General features: G+C 41.1%; 1 protein-coding gene across 1 annotated transcript; it reads left to right on the forward strand.

The window, feature by feature from the left end:
• Window positions 1–5,696: 5,696 nt before the first annotated feature.
• SGPP1 (sphingosine-1-phosphate phosphatase 1) lies at window positions 5,697–25,223 on the forward strand. The gene is made up of 3 exons (XM_063399538.1): window positions 5,697–6,512; window positions 16,776–16,865; window positions 19,117–25,223. Exons 1-3 carry the CDS (start codon window positions 5,919–5,921, stop codon window positions 19,666–19,668), a joined length of 1,236 nt encoding a protein of 411 aa, XP_063255608.1. The 5' UTR covers window positions 5,697–5,918; the 3' UTR covers window positions 19,669–25,223.
• The last annotated feature ends 1,262 nt before the right edge of the window (window positions 25,224–26,485 follow it).

Consider the following 26,485-nt stretch of genomic DNA (forward strand, 5'->3'; position numbering starts at 1 on the left):
TGTAGTAAAATTAAGGGGGTGGTAATCACACGTTCCACTCCCTCACAGAGTTGTTCTGATGCGTTGCCAATTAAGAACTGTAAGAAACTGAGATAAGTGTATTTTAGGAGAATGTTGAAAACGGAACAATCTCATTTTTAACACAACAGAAACACTCCTTAAATAATGACACATTATCTGAATTGTGTTTGAGATGGAAGGGTTAAATACATGGATTTAAGTTCACAGAAGAATGAAAGGACTATAACAACCCCATTCCTAGAACAACTTTAGAGAGGAGATTCCATCACTGCAGTCCCTTTTATGACTTACTTTCAAGTATTTTATTCTAGTTTGCTGTAATGAATCACAGCATTGCACACCTGGCATGCGCATACAACCACGCTGTCACTAAAATTCTGTGCCTTTCCCAGATTATGTGCAAATATAGACATGCAGAAAAAGAAAAAAACAAAACCAAAAACTAACCCAAACAGCTGGGCAGAGTCTGGAATGATGGGCACACTTGGCTCTCATCTAAATGAGGCAGCAGTCTAATGAGAAGTACATCTTGTGACGTGAGGACATGTGCTGCTGTGCCACCCTGGGCTAAAATAGCAACACACCAAAGCCAGCTGATTCCATCCCCTGCAAAACCCGAGCTTGTAACTCCACAGCAAACCAGCCACCATTCAAACAAAGCCTGTGCTTCCTGCTCTTGGTGCTCACGGTCCTATTGCTAAGGTAATGTTATATATTTGGGCCTGCATCTCTCAATTCAGGCAGTTTGCCCAGGGATCAGAATTCTGAGGTACCCAGTGACCTTTCCTGTCGTACCCGAATGCCAGAGCACTGCGTGCACACAGTTCAACAGATTAACAAAGTAAATAATGCAGGCAAAATGTTATAAAACACCACCACCACCAAAAAAAGATACTCTTGCATACAGAACATAGAGCATTATCCTGCAGAAATAAATGCATAACCAGGCTAAATTGAAATCAGGGGACTGCAGCAAGTTATTGAATTAATTTTTTTATTGCAATGGTAAAATTTTTAGCATAGCAATTTGAACACCACCAAAAAACAAAACAAAACAAAAATCCCCCCAAACCACAAGAACCAAACCTTATTCTTTCCAAACAGCTGAGGATTTTGGGGTTTTTTTTGCCCATGCAGAATGACATGGTTGTTACACCTTATCTAAGAGAAATGCTACATTGGCTCATTACATACATTTTTACTGATGACAGCTGAATTCCTTAAAGTTCATTGAAAAAGCCATCACTGAGATTCATGAGCAGTAACTTTTACAGAGATAAGCAATATTTTAATACCTTAAATTGCTTACTAAGAAAAGTACTGCGCAGGACTCAGCAACAACCAAGTACAGCCTAAGTGAGCTGAAAACCCTTCAGTCTGTTCTTTCTCCCACTGCTGTAAGGGTACATTAGCACTTATCCAGCTCCTTCACTGAGCTATTGCAATAGCTCATATTCAAGAACAAATTAAAACACTCCCAGGCTTTTTTTTTTTTTTCTTAGAGCAATAAGCATTAATTAGAAATAAAATCCATTTTTCCTTATTCTCTCATGTATTTTTCAAGACTTATAATAAACCTTATAATAAATATATTCTTGCCTTCTCAAATCTGGGCACTCAACTCACCAATTTCTTTAAAAATTAATAATAAACCTGATATGGTTAGCACATTTTATTCATTGACATTCAAAAATCGTCTAAAATGAAGCTTTCCTCTGACTCTAGGCACTTTGACATCATTAATAATATAACACAACCCTAGCAGCATTAGAGTAATTATTTCAATGGGAAGGCAGTCCTTCAGACCTCTATGGATACTCCTTTCCATCCTTCCTCATGCTGGGAAATAATCTTAATTCTCTTGACAAAATGCTATCCTACATGCCTTTGGCACAGAAAGATGCCTGGATTCAAGCTGTTTCTGGTGATGACAGAAGAAATGTTCTCTCAGTCCTGGAGAACATCCTGACACCTGCTCCTTCTGTTTTATTAGGACAGAAAAACAACTGGCTTCTACTGGCTGGGATAAACTGGTGTGCAATTGTTAAAAGCTTTATGAGGCAGAACTGGTGTGTTAAACACCAGTGCTCATCTAAGAGGGTGCAAAGCAGGATGTTCTGCTTCAAAAAGAAGCTTGTGGTGCTGCTCCTGTCACTGGGGCAGGGCTGTGACAGCAGCAGTTGTAAGTGTGATGTGTTCTGCTCCTCATTTGCCACCCATTCCCACAGCTGCCTTGTCGAACCCTGCCAGCCTGCAGAACACGGCTGCTGCTTTGCCAGGCATCCTTGGAAATGCATCTTATGGGTGTCAGCTCAGGCAGCCTTGTGTGCTGAGCTGAGATGGATCCAGAACAGCCTTGGGGCCATCTTCTGCAGATACTACAAAGAAACACAATTTCTGTCCAAGCTCAGTGTCAGGGCGCAGCCCACCCACCTCCTGGAGTGCCCACTGCAATCCTGACTTGCCTTAAAATGCACAGAGGTAATTTAAAAAGGCTCCCTCAGCATTAATGTCGTGCCATTTTCACACTAACACTTCAAAGTCGAAGAAAGCAAGTTTCAGCCTCACACACAAACACTTTCTGCTTTTTAAAGTTACCCAGCAAATACCATAAAGACAAGTCTTGCTTTGTAATGGCTGATTTTTCTCTCCTGTACAGTTATTCAGATCTCATTCCAGAACTCATCATCTGGTTAATTAACAGATTTCAGTTTGTTCTGTGTTTAAGGGCAGATTGTTTGTGGCTTGACTCTGGGAAAATGCACAAACGAGGCAACAGCTTGTTTTTCAGCTCCTGTCTTTGCATTTTCTGCCCAAGAGCCAGGGAAGCATGTAAATTAGGGAGCACATGCATCTTGCAGGATTAGCATTTCTCAGAAGGCAGAGGAATGACAGCACAGTTTCCAGGCTCAGGACAGAAAAATTGATCATGCACCATTTCAGAGGTGGATTTTTTCATGTTTCTCTGCCAAACTACTGGTCTGAAATCTTATTTTTATTTCATTCATCCCTCTTTCAGTAACAGCAGCTCCTCTGTTGGTAATATAATTGCTTATATTATGGTGCCTCAAGTGAGGTTAAGGCTGCATGATGAAAACATATGTCACATACAAATATACATAATGTACAATATAGGAAATCCATCAGGATTCATTTGGTGCAGTTACCTGAGCACTCTGCATAATAATCCCACAAGAAACATTTCACAACGTGAACATCAAATATGTCAAATTGCCTCAAGGCCAAGAGAACCAGAATGCACCACATGAATTTTCTTATAAGGATCTACTCCTTCAGAGATTTAAATTAAAATGCAAAGAAATTTTCCCAAGTACCCCAAGAGTGTAAATTTAGGAAGGAAAAGGCCAAAACCTTTAGATATTTTCTTAGTAAATATATTCTGCAGCCAAAAGCTTAATTCAGAACAGCCTTTTTTATGGTGAATAGGTATTTCAAGGCAAAAAAGAATTGATTCTAATGCTCATGGTAATAAACGAAATGTCTGCTTCTGGCACTTAGAATTTGAAACACAGTGGTCCCAGTGGATCAACTTAATGCTGTGCTTATCATGGGCCATCAGATTTCAACCTGCATTCATCCAATAAAATAAAACATAACTTCTGCTCAGCTAAAAACTGATTTTCAGAAATACACCTCATCTTCAACAGAAGACATGAAATGATGGCAAATCCTCGGCTTCTCTTGGGAATGTGTTCTGGTGGTTAACCATGGAAAAATGTGTGTCTTATTTCCTATTTGAATTTGTCTGGCTTTTGCCTCTGGCCATTACTTCTTATTATGCCTTTCTTCAATAGATTAAAGAACCCTTTAATATCCTGTACTTCCCCTCAGGAATGTTCCTATACACTACAATCAAGTCACCTTCCAATTCTCTTCCAGATAATTTTAACAGCCCGAGCTTTTAAAATGTCCCAGTGTAAGGCATTTTCTTCATCCACCACAACATTTTGTTTCATTCCTTGGCTCTCTCTTATTTTCCAGTGTGCTTCTTAAAATCTGAAAACCAGCCCTATATGCACTACCCTGTGATGGTATTATTGAGGTCAAACATAAGAGGTAAAATAATAACTTTTAAATTCCTTTGTTTATACATTGATTAATCCTTTTTTTGCCATAGCAGCATGCAGGAGAGCCCTTATCTGATTGCTTACTTATCTGACCCTTAAATCCCTCTCAAAGTCATTACCTTCAGAGTCTTCTACTTTTCAGTTATGGTCTCCACACTTAGGTTTTAAGATACACAGCTATTTGATTTGATTTGACGAATGAAAATTCACCAGGTTGAAACAAGCTGCTTGTACAAACTGTATTGATCAGTGCCCCATCCTCATCATTATTTACAATTCCATTAATCCTGGAGCTGAATTTTTGCAGCAGCAGGTTTGGATCTGCTTCCAGATCATTGCCAAAAATGTAGCAGGGCATGGAATCCGCTACTAGGACCATTTTAGACACCATCTCTTTCAACTAAGTTGTCACACAGACTTCTTCTTGAGATATGTCAGCAAATTCCATTTGTATGGTTTGTTGGTACTGTATAATGAGAATATCACACAGCACCAAGTTAAGTACCTCCTCCAAACAGTATTGATAGCTATTTTAACTAAAACACTGTAGATCTGCATCGTATTCCTTTGTTCCAACTTTTTATAATTTGAATTCCACGCCAGATTTTCTATTTTGGTTAGGATAACTATTAAGCTAACCGGTTGCTTGGGTCATATTGCTCACCCATTTTAAAACGGCACAAAGCAACAGTTTATCACTTGTTTAACCTCCTAATTTTAAAGCAAGATACAAATACACAGGAGCAGCATTTGTAGTACAGGTAGAAGCAACAGCGAGCAGAGGTGAGCGGAGATCGCGTTTCTCACAGCACTTCCAGGATGGAAACCGCAGGAACTGCGGACTTGCAAAGCACCTGCTCACAAACATCCTGGTCGTGCTGAGCTCCTGCACAAACACATTCAAGGAGATGTGGAGTCTCCTCCCGACAATGCAGACGGGATGAGACACGGCTCCTTGCCTGGGGCACTGCAGAACCTCCCCGAGCAGCCCTGTGGTCACTGCCTGCCTCCACCGCCGAACCGCCCTGGCCGCTCGCAGCCTCCGCTTTCCCTCTCGCGTTTACACCCCACACTGAGCCTCCGAGGAGTCTTAAGCAGCACACCACGGGAGGTTTAGGTTGGACATTAGGAAGAATTTCTTCACGGAAAGGGTGATTAGCTATAGGAATAGGCTGCCCAGGGAGCGGGTGGAGTCACTGTCCCTGGAGGTATTTAAGGAAAGACTGGATGGGGAAATCAGTGCCATGGCCTGGTGGACAAGGTGGTGATCAGTCACAGGCTGGACTCGATGATCTCAAAGCTCTCTTCCACCCCAACTGATTCTGTGCTTCTATAACGGCGAAGACGAAGGAGAAGGAGAAGGCGAAGGAACCGCAATGCCCTGAACCCCCACACCAGCCACCCTCCGCCGCCTCTGCCCCTCACAGTCGAGGCCGCTTCACGCCGCGCACCGCCTCGCGCAGTACCGAGCTCCGATTGGCTGCGCCGCCCGTGGGGGGCGGGACCGGGGGAGAGTCGCAGCCAATCCGCGCGGCGCTGGCCGTTTCCCGCGGGGTGGGGGCTGCGCGCAGGCGCGGCGGGGCGGGGCCGGCGCGGGCGTGAGGGAGGGAGCGAACGGGGAGGGCGTGAGGGAGCGGGCAGGCAGCGAGCGGCGGGAGGGACCGGGGGAGGCGAGGGTAGTCCTGCGGTGTCCGCGGCTTGCAGCCGCGTTTCTCTTCAGGGAGCGGCTTGCCTTTTCCGCGGAGCCCCCGTCCCCCTCTCCGCCCCTCAGACGAAGTCCCCCGCCGCCCTCAGCCCGGTCCCGGCGCTATGTCTCTCGGCCAGCGCCTGGCCCGGCTGGCCGCCCACCTGCAGGACCCGCGGAAAGTGGCCGCGTTCCAGCGGCTCTGCGGGGTGGAGGGGCCCTCGGGCTGGGCCGGCGCGCAGCAACGGGGGCCGGTGGCGAACGGTGGCCCCGCGGACGGGCAGGAGCATCCCGCTGGGAACGGGGCCGTGCCCGGCGCGGCGGGAACCCCGCGGCGCTGGAGAAGGAGGCCGCGCCGAAACTCGCTGACGGAGGAGGAGGACGGCAGCCAGGAGTTCGCCACTCGCAGCCGCTTCCTCTACTATTTGTTCAGCCTGGGTACAGAGCTGGGCAACGAGCTCTTCTACATCCTCTTCTTCCCTTTCTGCATCTGGAATGTGGACGCCTGGCTGGGCCGGAGGCTCATCATCATCTGGGTGTGGGTGATGTACTTGGGGCAGTGCACCAAGGATGTAATCCGATGGCCGCGTCCTGCCTCGCCGCCCGTGGTGAAGCTGGAGGTCTTCTACAACTCCGAGTACAGCATGCCTTCCACCCACGCCATGTCGGGCACCGCCATCCCCCTGGCGCTCCTGCTGCTCAGCTACGGCCGCTGGCAGGTAATGCTCGCACCTCCGAGTCCTCATCCGTGCGCTTTGCAGTCCCGGGATGTGCGGATGTGGCAGACCTGATTTCAGGAGGGGAGGTGGCTGCGTTTGGTTGGGAAATGTGAGATTCGTACCTTTTTTCCTTGCCTCACTTTTTTTTTTTTTTTTCTTTTTTCCTGTGATTTAAGCGAGTGCTCAGGTAACGAGAAGTGTTCTAGTAATTCTGTCCTGTGAATGGAAGTCGTGCTGGCTTTGGGGATTAGCTCAGCACACATGAAAAGCCCGCGGTAACAATCTGCGTTTTGTTCCTGTGAGGGTTTTTTTTTTTTTTAGCTTGTCCATTTGCGCAAAGTTTGGATAAGCATCCAATGTTTTTACAGGCATTTGCTTTTACAGAGTGAGAATTTGGTGGCGAGCCAGTAACTAAAGGGCTTCTTGTTGATCCTTCTTTGCTTCGAGTCACTTTGTAGCGTCACCGAGTTGTAGCTTTAGCCTTTTCTTTAACGATTTTATTTTCATCAACCACAAGCTGGAAATTATTCTGGTATTTGTACTTTCAGGAGGTTCTACAATCTCTCAACGTCTTCGTAATTAGCAGGAACTGATAATCTGGGATATTTTCAGCACCTTCATTCAGCAGAATCTCTGAAATCTGGCTGTTGCACTTGGGGTCAATAGATAAGTTAAAATAACACTGTTGATCGCCTGGTTTACGCAAGCAGCGGCATGTGCTTTGGCGCTGGCTGCTGCAAGTACGGCAACAGCAGCAGCTCCAAAGAAAGCACATCCAGCTCTCTAAATCGCCGCACCTCTTCCAGCTGGAAGCTGAGGGAGAAGGCTTTCCCAGATAAATGTCCCGTGCAGCGTTTTGCTGTGTAATGCTTAAGAAGTTAGGCAGTAATTCGACAACTCTTAAATTGTTGATGTTTACTAATCCTTACTGGAATACATGCCTGGTTGAAGTTGGATATAAATCATGTCGGTAGAGAGCACCAACTCTGATTCTGAGCTTCGTGCAGGGGTTTGCTTAACTCTTGTCTCCCCAGTTACTGGCAACAATCACCAGTTGTGTGCTGGCGCTGCCTGACACTTTGTGGCCCTATCTCAGCATCTCTAATGGGTGACTGAAAGGAAGGAGATGATTAAGGGTTAGAGATTTTATTTGGCCTCTCTAACCAAAGATATGAATCTGTTTCTACAAGGTGAATGCATGTGCCCAAAAGGAAGCTCTTAGGGATTCGTATTTGCCACGAAGTGGTGAAGTATTATCTGCTGCAGTTATGCAGGCATAATAATTGCATATATATATTACAAAATAATAATGTCATGTTTTGTGAGTGTTTGAAATAAGTATTTGAAGTTTTGCCACTGAGATTCTTAATCTCAAAGCTGTTTTTCTTAAATGACCGAAATCTGTATATTTGATTATTGCTTGCTGGGTGTGTAGGGCTGGTGCCATTTGGAAGAACAGACTGGATTTGTATTTCTCTGCATGTGGGAAAGCTCACTGAGCAGTAGCAGTCGGTCAGCTTTGCACAGACTGATGTGTGCAGAGCAGAACCTGTCTCGATTCCTCTACAGAAGCAGCAAACAGGGTGTGAAATGGTGTTTTTGCCAATGAATGAAATGGTGTTTTTACCAATGAACCAAGTTCCAGCTGCGCTTTGCCAACCCTGCCACTGCAGTGTGTTAAACACTCTGCTAATTGACTAAACATATTTACCATAAATGCATGGTGACAAATCATAAACATCCAGCCTTGTAATTTGTGTAGGACTGTACTTAAGAAATGAGGAAGCAAAGTGTTTGAATTTTGATTTTAATTCCTTAGAAAATTAGTATGAATAAAAGACCTCTGAAACCAACTTAATACTCATGTAAAAAAAATCCCTTCTGATTTTTAAATTATTCCCAAAAATTAATCAATAATTTACCAATGACATGTCAAGAGTCTTTTGATTAACCTCTATAGTTAACCTTTCATCTGACACTTCTTCTGTTCTCTCTGTTTTACTTCTGTTGAAAGGGAGTAGAACCTTTATGACATCTTTTTGTCGTGGCAAATGGTGTTTTTCTGTTCATGCTGTTAAAAAAAGACTGACTTCAGAAGTTCTTGGAAAGCTATTAACAATAAAGAAATTTCTAATATGATTTTTATTAAATTCTACAAATTTACCAGTAGGTGCAGGTGGCTGGATTTAAACCTGTTGGCAAACTCTTTTTTTATCTATTTAGTATAAAGAAGCCTTGCACAGAGCCTGATTGTGATGAGACAACATCTTGGGACTGTTGGTTCAGCAAATCATAGAGGAACGAGGCTGAGGATGAATTGAAGCAGATCCAGGTGTAATTCTCTGCAGAGGTTTTTATTCTGGAATACAGGCAGCTTTGAGTTTGTGACTTCCGAGTTTGTGCTAAACCAAAGAAAGCTGCTCTTGCTCTAAAAGATGTTACACCAGGGAGAAGGGAATCTCTTTCTTGTGCAGCTCATTTGCAGTTTGCTTTCAGTGATCTATGACTTCCTACTATTGTGTAAGAGTTCTTTTCTATCCAAGGCAATCCATTTGAGTCTTTTTCTTGAAGAACATCGAGAACAGAGAAAATGTGCTCCTATTTTTCTAAGTGTGGCCCAGATTGTCCACTTGAAAACGTGTTTGGATTGCAGTAGGGGTCTTCTTAACCTGTTGAGTTTGTGCTTTTCAGTTTTTCAATGCCTTTAAGCAATCCTGTTACAATTATTTTCTTTTCACATAGTATTCAAAAGGATTTTTGACATAAAACTAAAAGACTTCCTATAAATGCAATTGTTCTAGTAAAATATTTTCAGAGATAATGTACTTTGAAGATGGTTTTGGCAAATCATCACAATTGGAGACTTTGGGCATAAGGAATATCAATGCAACTGGCAGAAGCGAGTTAGTTATTAAGATAACTTCCATAATAGCTAACTGTTCTGTCTGTTGTATCCAAATTTTTCAGTTTCTTCTTGTATTATGAGAGCTTGCCTGAAACTTTTGATTCTACTTGCATAAGCCATATTTATTTCATGTTACATTTCTGCAGGGAGAAGTATTTATTTCAAAGACACTTCAGTAACCTTGAAATACAAAGCTCATGTCAAAGACTCAAGAGAATTTGGGAATGTTATAAATGTTGATTTGTTTTTTCCTCCCTGTATGTGAAGTGCTGATACCCTGAAAGAGGAGGGCAAACACTTAAAAGACAGTGAGATTATAGATCTTGATACAATGTAGGAAAAAGTAACCTTTATCAAATTGAGGAGAACTTGCTTTCTTTGCAATAGTGACAGTTTGAGCCAGGTGGTTTATATCCTGTCCCAGAGGAGGGGAGGAAAAGAGAGTGTGAACTGCTGATTATCCACAAAATCTCCTAATGCTCAGGCTGAAAGTAAAAAAGTACTTTTTATATTTTGTTTGATTATGTTGAACTGCTGATTTCAAATAAATATCAAGGTGTATTTTATTAGAAATGATCCTTGGCTTGGGATGGTACCTGAATGTACCATCATAACATACCGTTGTAACTGTGCTGGCTTATTTTAAGGAGGAAAAAAAAATATCTGCCAGGGGATACAGAGAATTCTCTTCTCTCCCCGAGTTCCTCCAGGATGCAGCCTGGCTGTAGCAGCAGCTGTCTGCATTAGGAAATGATGGCTTTGCCCTCCTTCCTGAGCTCTGCATTAACGAGCTCAGAGAGGAACTGCTGACTCTCCCTGTGGCCACTGAGCAAACTTTGGTTGATATTCAGCAGGAGCGCAGAGCTGATGAGTACCAGACCTTTAACTTTATTAACCAACGCTGATTTACCTTGTGGTGCTGAATGTGACAGCGCTGTCCCCCCTGGTGTCTGGCAGTGTTTGATATGCAAAGCCTGCCATCAGTGACTGCCTGCTGATGGTGACCTGGATAAACACCACTCTAAACCCGCAGTAGGTGCACCTATTCTCCAGTGGCCTCTCTGATGTGTTTTTCACTTACAGTTTTCATTTACTCTGTGCTCTTTTGACTCTCTGTGGTACCAGTTGTGTAAGACTCTGATGTGGTACCACGTGAATCTCCCTTCCAGAAATCTTTCATCTGCACTGTGGCTTTTATCAGCCAAGGCTGGTGGATGGAATGAAATGAGATGGGTTTGACAGGATCTGTGTTGGGATTTCAGGGAGATCTGCATCGCTCTGTGCTTCTGATTGACCACTACTGAAGATTACCTCTGGAATTGTCTGCCTGCTCTTTCATTTCAAAAGGCTAAACTCTCTGATCCCCACTGGAAATAGGGAATAATTGGTTATTTGGGATGAATAAACAGCCTAATCACAACAGTGCTGTAGTGAGAATTCTGCAGAAAGGGGCACATTCTAGTTAGAAATGTCTGTCCTTGGTGAAAGGCCTGCATTTTCAGTAAGATTGATGTAGTGATAAACTGGAAGCTACACATAGAAAACGATCTCTTACATACAAAATCTGTGTGCAGGAGCAAGTGCAGTCCCCTCAGAAAGAGACACATCACCTCTCAAAAGCCCAAATGGGCCTTTGGCTAAAGTACTAAAATGCTGAGAAGAAATGTTGGCAAAGGGATGTGTGCATGCTTGTCTAATTGGTCTTCTTGTACATGTTTCTTAACCAATCAAACAAAAACTCTGCTGACATGGGAAGCACAGCTGAAGGGATGATCTGAAAACACAGAATGACCTACACGATGATTTGAGAGAGAGAAGGGAATTTGGAGCGTCAGCACTGGCCTTGTGTGTCTGAGATTTAAGGTTTTTCTTTGGGCCATATTAATGCCCGAAGTTTGTTTGTAAAGGAAGCTGAAAAAAGTTGTTTGATGCAGGTGTTCTTAAAAGTTTGCAAAGAGCACAGCCAGTTCTGACAAATGTCACTGGGGAATCTCTGCCAGAAGAATACAGCCTGTCTTATTAGACTGTGTCGATTGTCATTAAATATATTTTTCAGTTTTGCCTAAGCAAATCTTTAATTAATGTAAAGGGTCTTGGGGGAAAACATGTAAAAACAAATGCTCTTAAGTTGGATACAGAGTTTTTGATGAAAAGTAATTCAAAGGAAATACTTCTCAAGCAATTTCTTTTTTCTTGGTGCATTGTACACATGTAAAGCACTCCTTGTTCTTTCAAATAGGGTGTGCTGATTAAACTAAGAAAACACTGTTTTGCAGAAAAAATGCAGTTTTAGGTATTGGGGCATAAACAGAGCAAGCTATAAGTGATTCTTGCTACCTGTGTTCAGAGATGGGATATTTTTTTGCAATTTGCATTTTTTTCAATTTTTTTGCAATATGATTGCAATGAAAAGAAAGCTAACAAGCTAAATCCTATTGTTACTCCTTAATTTCTTTTCAGATTAGGTGTAGCAGAAAATTAAATATTTTAACTTCAGGATTGGCACTGAAAAGTTTATCTTGGAATTTTAAAAAGACATCCTTGTAGTGACTTGTAACACTGCAGTTTTAATGTCTCTTGATATTAATGTTGGTCAGTGCAAGAAAGGAGAAAATAATTGATAAATGTAGCTTAACCAGTGGTATTTACCACCCTTTGAAAGAAAATTTTTATTTTGAAAGAAAAAGTTTATTTTTCCTAGAAGGACTGATCGGTGATCTCTCTTTTCTAACAATCCTCCCTTTTCTTCTGCTCCCTTCACAAAATCATTTTTCTGCTGTGCTTTCTGACTCATGTGTCCAGCCAGGGTGCTGGAGCCATTCCCACAAACATTGATTCTAGCTTTTCATATGACTATTGCCAATACCTTATTAAAAGCCTGGTGCTGCAAGTGCTGCTTGGATTATTTCAGTGAACTTTAGCCCAAAATAATTATCTCAAACTCAAGTTAAACTTCTGAGTTACGATATGATTTAAAAAAGATCATTGAATACTGTAGAACACTGAAAATATTAGAAAGTGACTTTGGAATCATTTGTGGGTGCTGGAAGCCTCTCTAGTATAGAATATGCTTTAAAAAGGTAAAGAAGTGAGCATTCAGAGTGTCTTTTAATAATATTCCTTTATGAAAGAAGGAATTTTCTGACCTAGGTCAAAGCTTTTAAGACAGATTGTTTCCTTATGAGCATTTTTAAACAATGGTTATGTTATTAAGACTCTTGGCAAAAAGATCAAGGAGGGGGAGGAGGATAGGGAAGGGTTTTGTGTATCCAGTCAGAAGTTTGCAAGGATGTAGTTTGGAGGATGTAGTGGAATTTTCTGTAGGATGGGAGTTTTCTTTTAAAAACACAGGACATAAAGTTCTCAAAGACTTTCTGAGAGTACTTTCACTGCTATTTTACAAATATGAATTTAATTCAATTTCTTCAATTAAAACAAGATTTTGGATATGGGAACAAAATTGAGGTCTGAAACATGATGAGTAGTTTATTCAGTAAGCTTTATCCCTAGCTTTACCTGAATATGTGAAGTTAAGAGATCAATTAACTTTTAAAAATTATTTTTCAAATAATGTGCTTATTGGTTTGGGTTTTTTTAATTTATAAAAAAGAAAGCAGTATGCAGTTCAAAAAAACCCCACATTCAGAATCATTGAGGTGGCATGCTGGCTGTGGAGGCATGAGGAGTTTTGGAGGATTATACATAAAATGGTCTTAATTGAGGGCATGGAGACAGGGTTTGAGATATTTGTGTCCAAAATGGGCTGCTCCTGAATATCTGACTGAGAGTGACACCAAGTGTGGCCAAGAGCGATGATACATCAAATGTTTTATCAAAAAGAACAAGCTGAGAGAATGAAACCTGGTTTCCATGTCTGCCTCTCCAGCTGTGATCTCTGCCAGCCTCCCACACCCTCATCTGGAAGGACGTGTGATGCCAGTCTGTCTTCTGATGCAAAATGAGTAAAGCCAACAGTGAATCGGGGGAGAGGGTAAAGTCAACTTGTGATCTTTTGTCCTTTGTGCCTCTGGAGGTCTGACCTGGCACGCCAGGAGCCATGGGACTAAAACTGCTGGAATTCAGCTGTCTTGCTTTACTACCTCTCATTTAAGTAAAGACCCAAGTCAACATAAGAAAAAGAAAAAGAAAAAGTGCTCATGACTTTATTCCCTGAACGCTTGATATAAGTTTATATTCAAAATTTCACATTACTCTCATAAAATGTGCCTGTCTTAAGTAGAAAACCTGGTAAAAGCTGTTCTTTTTTTTTCTTTCTTTGAGTATTCATTTATGATTGGGAGAGGTGATTTTTGAAATCCATTATTATAAAACAGTGTTATTATAAGGCTTGCTGGTACCTCAGCCTTGCAGGCAACAATTTGGAAGGAAGTTTATGGCATCAGCTTTTTTCCCAAGGATCCAGGTGCTGTTCCCTGTTGGTGGTGTGACTCGGCAGGCTGCTGAGCTCAGAGGTGTGTGGGAGTGCTGATGTTCTCCTTCAGTCACCCAGTGCACTTATCCCTGCGTGTGAGGAGCAAACACCAGCCTGTCTGACCGCCCCGGGGCGGATTTTAAGGAGGTGCTACCGGATTGGTGTTCCGGGAATTCTTGAACCCAGTGGCTGCTTTAAAAGGCAGGAGTGAAAACAAGCCGAGGAGGGCGCAGGGTGCTTAATTTGTGATCAGTACTTGAAGGGTGCCTGCAAGAAAGATGGGAGCCAACTCCTTTGGGCCTTTTGTGCTGGTGGTTCTAAAGTGAACAAGGGTTAGTTTAGAGCAGATGCAGGAAAGAAGTTTTTTACTTGTGGTGGTGAAACACTGGCACAGGTTGCCAGAGAAGAGGTGGATGCCCCATCCCTGGAAATGTTCAGGGCCTTGGCTGGGTGGATCTCTGAGCAACCTGTTCTAGTTGAAGATGTCCCTGCTCCTAGTAGGGGACTTGGACTAGATGGCCTTGAACTGTCTCTTTCAACCCAAGCTATTCTACTGTGCTTTGCTACAGAGAAACTCAACTGGCCCATGTTCTCAGGTGTTTTTATTCAGTATTAGAGTGAGATATGACAGAACCAAATAATTTTTCTGAAACATTCTTCAGAGTCAGAGTTACTGTTTGTTTCTTCCTCAAACACCCCTCCCCTGTGAGTTCCCTGATAGCAAGCATTTCTTCTTTCATTTTCAGAATTATTGTTGTCTCCCTGCTGTTTACAATTACCTGCTCAGGACTCTTAAAACAAGATTTCTCATCTATTTCCTTCATACTCCTTGTTCTCAGGATTTTGCTGTTTAGTTGCTCTAACCTCTTCCATCCCCCAGTCCCAACCTCTTACCCGTGTGCTGACAGAACAACTGCAGAGCCTGGCCCTTCATTCATCTTCCTGCTAAAGCTCCAGATTCTCTTTCTGTCAGGGACTGCAGAAACAGGACAAGTCTTTATTTATTAAAGAAAAGCCTTGCCCCTGATTGGGCTGTGAAAGCACCAAACGTGTGTCAGGAGACAAGGATGGACACAGGGTATCAAGTGATGGCAAAGAGGTTGAAACTCGAAGCTGCTCTTGGCTTCAGAGGCCACAGGGCACAGCTGTCCCTGCACACGCAGCCCTTCTGCTCGGGGAGTGCTGTGGGAGAGAGGGAGAGCGGAGCAGCCCCGTGCAGGGAGGCTGTGCAGGCAGATTCCTTCTGCCCCGAGAGCAGGGCCAAAGGGAGAAGCACTGTGAGACAGAGGGATGTGCCTGCTCTTGTCAGGTGCCCAAAGGGCTGCGATTGTGGCTGCTGTAGCAGTGCTGGTGTCTGATAACTCTGCAGTCCTGTGAGCGTGACACAGTTACTGGTGCATTGCCTGGGATTGGCAGAGCTCTGAAAGGCAGGAAACTTGAGTTTGTTCCTTCATCACTGCAGTCAGAAATGAGTCACGAGTGCACGGTTCTGTTTAGATCCAGCTTGTAGATGAACGTGATAAAGCAAAGACCAATGTTGCTACAGGAAGTAGAGTTTAGTCTAGATGGAACACAACTATGAGCTGGGCATTCAGAATTTATTTTAATGTGAAACCTGCTTCTTATGTGAAACGTAAGCTTTCTGATTTTCTCTTAGTTTGAGAATGTTATTTTACGTTTGTCATGCAAACATGGCCCTGGAGTTGAGAATTCAGGGAAGATTGGAAAAACACAGAAGAGTAATAATCCTATCTCAAACCTTTTACTGAAAGACTGATTTTGGAACTTTACAATTTGTTAAGTGGCCTTTATAGAGGACAGAGAACTTCCTCTAGTAAGTTTAAAGATATTTTCTCTAATTTGCTAGATATTCTACCCTTCAGGTTACCTATAAAAGGAACAAGGGAAAGAAAACTGCCTGTAATTCATGGATTTCATTCCTAGGTTGGAATACATCGAGGCTGCCTGTTTATATTGAAATTGTTTATCGTAGGAAGCACAGCAATTTTGGAAATATGCCATTTTATCTTGTGACTGTGTCTTTTATAGAATAGTGGCAAAAAAGGAAGCTGTATCCTGTCTTGTACAATATTTTGCAATAGTGGGGAAAGTATTTCTTACTGTGCTGTAATATGTAAATTAGCATAGTTTCATGCAAAACCTGAGGAAGTTAAAAAAACTATGTTTCTCTACATGATATGTACTTATTAAAGCAAAGTATTTTGTTTCTTCCTGGTAAACAGTCCTTATTAAAAAAAATGTGAGAAGATGAAAATAATTGTAAGTAATTATTTGATGATTTTTGTTTAACAAATGTGGCTTGTAGGAGGAAATTTATGTGGGCTGGGAAAGAACAACAAAGATTACTGTTTTAAAAGTTTCATGCTGATGCCCAGAGATTGAGGCAACAATTGCAGAAGCTCTAAAACAAAGAACTGAGGAAGGAATTGAATTTCTTTGTAAATTTGTTACGAGTTCCTCCTTTTCAGGAAAAAAATGAAGCCACACTCATCTGCCTGGGTAATTGCTAACAATACTCCTATGTGATGGAGCTGCTTCACCCAGGGTAAAACTGTTCCATGTTTAACACGCCTGTCTCTGCCCATGTGAATCAGTTTGGGGTATCAGAGCATGGCAAGAGAGCTGCTACAGAGAGTGATACATTCCCTATTGCTTTGAAAAAGTCTGATCAAAGCACTGAAATTCATACATCCTGAATGCAAAGAGGACAGGGGAAAGCTTGACTGAACAACGACTTTATGAAAAAGTGCTCTGCTAGGCTTGGAGGCTAGGGCAAGGAAAAGGCATAATAATTTATGCCATCAGTGGCATAAATTGGAATGAATTATAGAATGTTCATAGTGATTTTTTTAAATTTATTTTTTCCAAATTCTAATACAGTTTCTGCATTTTTCTTCCCTACCAGTATCCCCTTATGTTTGGACTGATCCTGGCATTCTGCTGGTGTTCTTTGGTTTGCTGCAGTCGAATTTATATGGGAATGCATTCAGTTTTGGTAAGAAAATAATCTAATCTAATGCTAAACTTCTATTTTAATCCTGTTTTGATTTTACAAGCTTCTGTCACATTGAAGGTTTTACAGGGCAGAATTGTATACAGATGTATTTTTTTTAATGTTCTACCATACAGAAACAGAAGTTTATATTTCTTCAGCACAGAAATTGATAAAATAGCTAAAAGTGGCTCTCATGCTAAACTTATACTTGCCTTTTATAAACTCAGTCCACAGCTGAAACTTAACAGGTGTTTAATGTCATTTTTTAGTGTAGAAATTGGTGGCTGTTCTAAAGCGTAGACTAAATTTTCCTCTACGGAGTAGAAATCATTTTGCAGAATGAGAAAGTGGCTGTTAAAAGTTCACTACATGTCAGCTGCTCAAAGCACGTGAATTTTAAATTTCGGAGTGCCACTCTACGTGCTGGAGTTGCACTCACCAGAGTTTCTAAACCCAGATAACAAAGTTGTCATCTTTGAGAAACAAGCTCAGGATTAAAACACCCTGACTGAAACACAAGCGTGGGCAGGGTAAAAATGAGAAAACAAGAACACTACAATGTGCTAATTGGAATGCAAGACCACTTATGAGGGTGGCTAAAGATGTTTTTGAGGATCTTGTGCTAGAAGAAAAGATAACAGAAAGAAGAGTGTAAGCCTGGTAGGGAGTAGAAAAGCTGGTAAGTGTAAAAGGAGCATGGGAAAATGAGGCAGCTCAGAAAAACTAAATGACATTTTTGCATCAGTAGTTAGAAGGTTTCCCAGTCTAAAACCACTGTCACAGATGATGTGATGGACTGATCGTTCACCTGACACAAAATGCCTGAGAACAAAGTCGTGCAACAAATAGTGAGCAGGCAGACAGGGCTGGTTTGCAGATTCCCATCTGAATCCTGTGCAGAGTTTGAGGGAATACAGTTCACCATGTGGTGCCTGCAATATACATCAACCACAGTGCCTAAGTTTGGGGGGAGGAGGTGGCAGATAGAACAGAAAGTTTTTGTTGCTTCTGAAGTGAACAAGTCTGATGTTCATATCAGTCAGTTTTATTAGAGTTTTTATCAAGCTTTCAATTAGTGGAAGCAAATAAAAATGATTCATTGAAGCTGGAGCAATGCAAACTCTGCTGATTGAAGTCCCACCTCCTGGCTCATGTGGAAGAGCTGATAAGAAAATGAAGGCGGGCCACTTTGTAGTGCTTGGATTGCACAAATTCTTCTTTAGCAATCAAAGGTGACAAAAGCAGCAGAGGATTCCGTGCAACTGAGTGATCAGTGAACAGTTAACTGTTGTTAATTAATTGAAATTTAATGCTGAAGTAAAAATAATTGAGTAACCTTTTCATTAAGAAAATACCTTTATAAACAAGAGTAAAACTGAAAATCAGTTAGGAAGGCACAGAGGTTATCTCTTCCTCTCCTTTAATATTTGAAACAGTTCCCATTCTTCCAGCATTGTTAATTCTGAAGCTGCTGGAAAGTTGAAGCTCCTGTGGTGCCTGACTGCAGTGGTCCTTGACTGCTGTGCCAGCTGCTGCTGCTGCTGCCAGTGTTGGGTGTGTGGGCACCCCGGCCCTCAGAGCCACTGTTGAGCTGTTTCAGCAAACTTAAGTTGGCAGAACAAATTTAGCTGGGCTGGATTTGTGCTGACTGTAGGTTGGAATGCCCTGGGCCTGGACACGAACCAATGTTGCCAGCAGAAAAAATCCTAGAAGAATCACAGAATAGTTTTGGGTTGGAAGAGACCTTTAAAGATCATCTAATCCAAGCCCCCTGCAATAAGCAGGGAATCTTCAACCAGAACAGGTTGCTCAGAGCCTCATCCAACCTGACCTTGAATGTTTCCAGAGGCAGGGCATCCACCACCTCTCTGGACAACCTGTACCAGTGCCTCATCACACTCATTGGAAAAAGAAAAGTCTTCCTTGTATCCAGGCTGAATCTCCCCCTTTTTAGTTTAAAACCATCACCCCTTGTTGCTCACTCACTGTTGCTACAGGCCGTAGTAAGAAGGCCAGACTATAAGTTTGATGAAGGATCCTTTGATCATAACTTCATTCATGATCTGGTCAGGATGCAGGTGATTTCCTTATGTTTAACATAAGAAAGATTTAGTCCTGTGAAAGGGAAAAGATGGAAATCCACAAGGTACTTTTAACACTACAGCAGCTAGGCTTGTATTCTCACTAATGTAACTTGAGTTTTTATTTTTAAATAGTTACTACACTGATAGCATATCTTTGTCTTCCACAGGATGTTATTGCTGGATTTCTGTATGCTATTCTTATCCTGGCTGTCTTCCATCCAGTCGTGGACCTGATTGACAACTTCAACTTAACTTACAAATACGCACCCTTGATTATCATCAGTCTCCATTTGGCCCTGGGCATCTTTTCCTTCACCCTGGACACGTGGAGCACGTCGCGAGGAGACACAGCTCAGATCCTGGGCTGCGGCGCCGGCGTGGCCTGTGGCTCGCACCTCAACCACGCCCTGGGCCTGCAGCTGGATCCTCCTCCCCACACCCTGCCCTTGTCCCTGTCCTCCCTCACCGTGGCTGTGTTTGGCAAAGCCATTCTGCGGCTGCTGATCGGGGTCGTGGTTCTGCTGTTAACCAAGGTGGCCATGAAGAGAGCCACGATTCCGCTGGCGTGCCGGATATTCCGCGTGCCCCACGGCGACGTGCGGAGAGCCCGGCAGCGCATGGAGGTGGAGCTGCCCTACCGCTACATCACCTACGGAATGGTGGGGTTCGCCCTCATGTCCGTGGTTCCCTGCCTCTTCCACTGCATTGGGCTCTCCTGATGCACTCTGATCGCTTCGGGTAGCAGAACTGAGCTCGTTGCTTTTGGAAGAGGTGCACTAGTTTGCCAAGGGAAGACCGGCCAGCTTGGCTTTAGCAGGGTCTTCCTATTAACAGCAATACAAAGTAGCAAAGCATTTAAAGGGCTTTGCACATCTCTGGGCACGGCTTAGGGCCAGCAGTGAAGCATCAGTCCAGGAGAAGTGCTGACCTCTGTAAATGCTGCTTTTGGACTTTTGCTGTAACCAAGTCAGTGTGTGTGTGATGCAGTGAATGTATCTGGGATGGCTGCCAGTCTGTACCTGTCCACTGACACTTCAGGTATGTCTGACAGCTCATCAGAAGGCTCCATTCATGATCTGTTTGCCATTTCACGGTAATTAGTTCGAGTTGTTGGACCACAGACTGTTAAATTTGCTTTGTTCTGTTCTTTCCTGAAGTCCTGCTTCAAGGTATTTCAACTAATAGGTATTTCTAACGGACCAAACTTGCAACGAGGTTGATTTTTTTCTAAATAAACAAGCAGAAGCCTTTTTCTTTAGCCCCCTTTGCAGAGAAAAATGTCTGGATTAGCATTGGTAGATTTCACTATAGTATATATAATTCAGGTACTGTATTTTATGGTTTAATAACTGTGCCTTTCTGTTGCTAAATTAAGAAATGCCATATATACTGTGATGTAAAAATGCCTAATTTTATTGAAAATCCTATATAATTAGGCAGATATTAAAAAATGTTAGATTGTCCATGTTGCTGACATGGTCCAGGTTAACCAGAATGTTCAGTTTTTCCTAATCAGAACTGCATAAATGAAATGACCCAGGAATTGTGTCCTTGAGCTCAAGATATTATAAATGAACAATAGTCCCTTTTGTAAGTATTTTTAATGTGTATTGTAAGTTACTGCAAGAGGATATATTTTTCTGGAGATTGTTTATAGAGTGGATGGATATTAAAAATTAATTATTTAAACATGTAAACAATAAAATCACCCCATTCTGCAAAGAAATGGGCTTCACTTATTATTCCAAACTAATCTAGAAGGACCACTGCTTTTAGGTATTTGGTTAGAAAATATCATACTTACTCTAGAAAAATCTGTATTTTTATGCATTAATATACTATATTTAAAGGTGATAATCACTTTTACCCGATTTAGATAGTTCTAAAACAAGGTAACAGTTAAAGTAAACTTGTACTCATGCTGCTTGACAGATTGTGAGCAGTCAAGACAGTATGGTCAATGCATGAACAGTTTGTGATGTCTAAATTTGGCAGGATTTTATTGTGTGCTTTGGAGCTTTTCATGATCCTTTTCCCTTCAAGTGTAATTCCATGTGCCTTTTTTCTGTTTCATTTTGTCTCCTTCATGTGTTGATCTGTTCTTTCCACGTCAGGAGCAGTTAATGCAGGAAGCGCTGTCTCAGTGTCTGACCAGACACAAATGACTTTATTTTGTATTGTACACGTTTTTCAGGAAAACCACAATTGGGTTGGGAAATATGGTGATTAGACAGAATACAAACCCTACATTTTTTGTAAATGATATTTGGTTGCAGAAGGTTTTTGTTGTGTTGGAGATGATATCTCTAAGCTGTTAGTATATAGATTTACAAAATTAACTTCACTTTCCTTGAAGCAGATGAGATCTATGGTACGTTGGCTCTGGATGATGTGAAAAATTTACTTTTCTGGTGCATTTCTCCAGTGCATCCTGAATGCACTGCTCTGAATGTATTCAAACAGAGCTATTCAGAACTGAGAGTGTGTTAAACAACTTCCATAGCTGAAAAGACCTTACCCAGTAGAAAATGGTTAGCTTGTTTCAGTGTGTATTTCTGGATTTGATTTTTGTGTCTGTTCCTCTTTTGCAGTTCAGTGCTGAATGTGCAGTAAAAGGTAAACTGGTTTTTGGGGTTTTCAGAGTGGGATTTCCACTGAAGTGGCCTCGCACACCAAGATAGCCATGAAATAAATAGCTGGGGGAATGTACACAAAATGCCTTATGCTTTAAGCCCTAAGCAAGTGGTGTAGTTTCAATTATATCCAATTAGTCTGAGGACTGTTAAAAATAATAGGATAATTTCTCTGAAACTTAGGGCATATTCTCCTTAAATATCCTAGCTTTACAGTTTATAGCAAAAAATTAAATTTTAGCACAAAAAAGGTAAGTGAAAAAAACTAATTTTTTAAGGTACATATTGGACTTCTAGAAACTTCAAGTTTACATCATAAAGAGCATAATTAAAGCTGTATTTTCTAGCTGTGCTTGCTCTCTTGTAGTATTAATGGAGCATGAGATGTACTATGGAGGATCTGGAAGGGGTGAAAAAGATCACACAGCTTTCAGCAGGCTGAGGAAAATTGCACTGTAGCTTATTCTACTGTCATAAATGTATTTTTTATATTTTTATACATTACATTGAGTTCAAAATGTCCTGTTCCATGTACCACTACCCAGGAAATGTCCATCAGAGTGTTTATACAGCACCTTCAGCAACTACTTCACTGAAGTTTACATGAGAAAAAGTTCTACTGTTCTATTTTCATGTTTTACAAGGGGTTAGGCTCAAGAGGGCAGTTAGCACAAAATGCCATGCAATATGAATGCCTTTAGAGAATAAAGAATCACAGACAAGCAAATGCTTAAAAATCCAAGTAAAGTATTTGTATTGTAGAATAATTTTGTTTACTAATAAGCTAAGATTCCTTGGAACTGGGCATAACAAAGCAGCAGGTAAAACTGGAGCACTTTCTTTGCCCTAATCTGTTCTTAGAGTTAAACATGAAAAATGTTTTTAGTGTGAGCACCAGCTGGTACCAAATTCTCTATAAATAAAGTTAACATAGCTTTAAGAGAGAGTCCAATGTCTTTCCAGAAGGACAATAAGCTTGAAACCCTTTATGACGTGGTGCAAAAACATCCTGCTAGTGAACTCCCTCAGTCCCAGAGAGAAATACTACTTTATAGAACCAGGTATAAATGCACATTTATTACAAAAACATGCAGGCTAAATTTGCCTTTTTAAAATATTGTATGAAATAAACCTTAAACTAGGCAGGTAGAGAGCAATTTAACACAAAATTCTGTTTTCCAAGAGGCTGAAGAGATGCAAATTAGTCTGAGACTGCCTTAAACATAGGAGCAGGATTTTTTCTGACCTGGCCCTCAGTCAGAACTGACATGTGCATTGGATTTTGGGTGAGTTGTAGAATCTGATATTTTGGAAAAAAGTTTCAAGTTTATAAAAAATTGTTGTTTTTGGTTTCTCCTGTGTGATCACCTGTGAAGCTGTTGTGTCTCTGATCAGGCGGTGGAGGAGCAACTTGACAGTAAAATGGCAAACCATAGGGAGTTGGGTTTTGTTTATTTATTTGGAATTTTTTTAAGGTTATGCACAGCATGTCTCCTGGAAAGAAAAACCAAACAGAAAGATGCACTTCTTTTAAAATGGCATCTCTAAATGTGATATATAGCTTTTGTGTTATTATTTTTCTTACCAGAACAGTGTTAAATTGTCTGGATATGAAAAGCTAGTATGTTTTCCTTTATTTTTTTTATTAATAGTCTCATTATTTTTTATTCCATTTTTTGCTTATTTCTGAGGGAGTGTCCAGAACGTCTGTAAGCAATTGCTACTTATGTGAAGATTGTAATTTTGAACTTGTAAATAATTAAGGGTTGTTAGCTGCAAAAATATATAAAAACCCTTGCATGCTGTAAGTAAATACATCTGTTGTGCTAAAAGTTGTTTCTGTTTCAGTATTTGCTTTGTCAATAAGAAATTCCAGTTTTCCCACACAATACAGAAGATATTTAATAATTCAATGGTGTGAAGGGGCTTTGCTGTCAGACCTCACTGGGAGTTTAGCACTTGGTTCCTTCCACACGACACTGAGGATGAAGCCTGAAGGGCAAATCTGTGCTGGCCTGTGAGCAGGCTCAGTGTGTGTGAGGTGATTTAGCTTCTGAATGTGGTAGCCTTGCTTTTGGGTGATTTTCCTTGTTAAAATCACCCCTAGCCCTGTTTTTACAGGATTGCTGAAGGGCTTAACTCGGAAGCTCGTTCTCTGTAGGTGGAACTGGCTGCACATTTCTAACACTCCCCCTCTGTGCCACAATTCAGTGAATGAAGAGACCCCAGTAAAGTCAGTAGATAAAATGAGAGGAGAATTGATTTTGTGGGGTTTTGGGACTCAACTCATTGTAACTGATTCTTGAGTGGTTCTTTGGTCTGATGTAGAATGTTTGTTGGTTATATAATTAATTTCTGTATTCTACAAACAACTTTGAGAAAACTTTTTTGTGGGAAGAAGTTGAATGACTTCTTGCCAGACTTTATTCTACAGGAAAGCTTAAGTGGCCTTTTTGTTTCAGGAAAAAATATATAAACCTGTTTTAAAACTTACTGCAAATTATATATTTGTCAAATTGATAGATTAATTGGGTCCCTAACATGGTTGTTCTTGCAATATTGAACAAAGGCAATGAAAGTTGAATTTGGAAACAAAATGTGATAGTGTGTGGCAGAGAGGACATAGCACTTTAGGTGTTCTCTAAAAAGCAGGTATCACATGCTGGTTTTGAAGCTAATTTAGCCATGTATTAGAAAAATTTCTTTGCACTCCATTCTGCACTAGAAATTATTTGCATGTTGGTAAGAGGCCTTGTAAGAAAAGGAAGGAAAGCAGGGTGTGCTTGCAGTGTATGATCAGTAACTGTTCCTGTAGGATCAAAGGAGAAGAGAGGGTACATGGGATAATAATACCTTAAAGATACTGACTAGTAAATGGAAATAATTCCCATCAGGTTGGAGGATTTTATTAGTCACTGAACTTTGACTAAATTAGTCACTAAGTTTTCCCACAAGTTTATTTTTGTTAGAAAGTGTAATGAAAGATAAGAGTGATATTACTGAAATGGAAATTAGCTCTTAAGGCAACTCTAGATATAGCTAAAGTATCAAAATTGAAAAAGATCAGTTCAGGAGCAAGTAATGGGAACAGTAAGAGCAGAGTCTGAGGGGGATTTTGTATTAAACTTAATGCACTTAAAAATTATGCCAAAATTTGGCCTACACTTGATTTATATGAAATCTGTAGTACAATATAGATACACATATATATAATATTGTGTATTGGAGTTTATTTTTTTTATGTCTAGATTTTTTTTTCTGGTTACTGCATTCCCTGTTGATAAAATACAAACCAGCTTTGTCTGTATAAGGTAAGGCTGTATGTTAGTAGCCTTTTGGGAAATAATGCAGTTGTAACCCAGTCTCTCAACTTCTTGGAGAACTTGATTTTAAAAAAACCAAAACAATTGAGATGCAAGCCCCAAGTCAGTTGAGGATCACATAACGGTTGCTGTATAATAGTGGACAACTGATGTTTTAAAAATGAATACATCAGAACTTTTTGTTATACTCTTGTTAATGATTTTGTACTCATTGTACACTTTCTGAGTTGTCAATTAATTCTTAAGCTTATATTGACTGGTAACTGAAGTGTCTAACTTCATCTGCAACGTGTGGGTAATAAACTCCTGTTGGATTCAGTTGTGTTGCTGTCTTTATTCCTTCCAGTGCTCAGGAACAACATTTAAGTTTGTGGATGGATTCAAACCCCAAAACAAACCCCAGAGTTTGTTTTCTGCAAGTTCTTTTCCCCTTATATGTGTCAGGCTGATTTGATGCGGTAGCTTAGCAAGCATAAGCAGGAAGTACATTCTACTTCTGTGTCAGCTGAAAAATTACCTTGAATTATTTAACCCAGCACGTTTTTCCATCTCTCCTGGTATGCCAGTAGCCATATGTGTGTGGGAATTCCTGCTGTAGAGAGTTCAGTCCTGTTGGCTAATCGAATCCACAGCTGCCTTGGGAAGATTGCCAAAATAATGACTGTAATGAAGAATTCCTTTGCAATTGCTTTACCTCATGCTGTTAGGCAAAGGGATGTAATCATGTTTGCCTCCTATAGAATGATTAAATTTCAGAACATGATGACCCAGATTTCTGACTAACTTGCAAAATTTTCAAACTGGAAATTTAGGAATTTTTTCCCATGGTTCACCGTATGCAGCAGGAACTTTAATAATTTGGTTTTGGTGATTTACTGTTCGCAGCATTATTCATGCTGTAATGGCTCCTGGTTGCTTAATGGTCATTGCTGTGGACTGCAATACATCCATCAGCTGCAGATGCTGAAACCCTAAATTAAATAAAGCTTTTACTCAAACTGACACTTTCAGCTTTAAGAGTGAGAGTATTTCCTCTGAGGTGATGTTTGTGGGACATAATGCTTTCTCTGATCATTTTTAATAAGGTTTGAAGGTGTAGAAGTTGCTAATCTCTTTAAGACAGTGGTAAAAGCACAGAGTCAACAGGTCTGGCATTCAGAGTGATTTCACAGCGATGGCAATTAGCCCTGCTCTGTGCTTTGCCTTGCAGCAGCAGCTCAGCTCTCTCCTGATGCACTGGCAGTGTGTCAGGGCTGGTGTTGTGTCTAGACTTCAACCTCACTAATGTGGAGTTGAGAGAAAAACAATAAATGCTTCGGGTCAGGCTGGCTCTTTACACTTAGTGGCCTGTTCGGACACCTTTTTTAAACCTCTGGCTGCTTTCTTGTCAATGCAAATAAATGACTTTTAGAATTTATGTATAAGACACTTCAGTAATTATGCAAGCAGCATAATCTAGGATCAAGAGTTCTCAAACACACGTCTGATACAGTGGCCTAGTGCTGAACTTGGGCTTTTGGGGACCAGTCTTTTGCAAGTGATCTCAGTGTCAACCTGTCTCACTTGGGGTAAGGTGATCA

The sequence above is a fragment of the Prinia subflava genome, chromosome 5 (assembly GCF_021018805.1).
Source record: "Prinia subflava isolate CZ2003 ecotype Zambia chromosome 5, Cam_Psub_1.2, whole genome shotgun sequence".
NCBI lineage: Eukaryota > Metazoa > Chordata > Aves > Passeriformes > Cisticolidae > Prinia > Prinia subflava.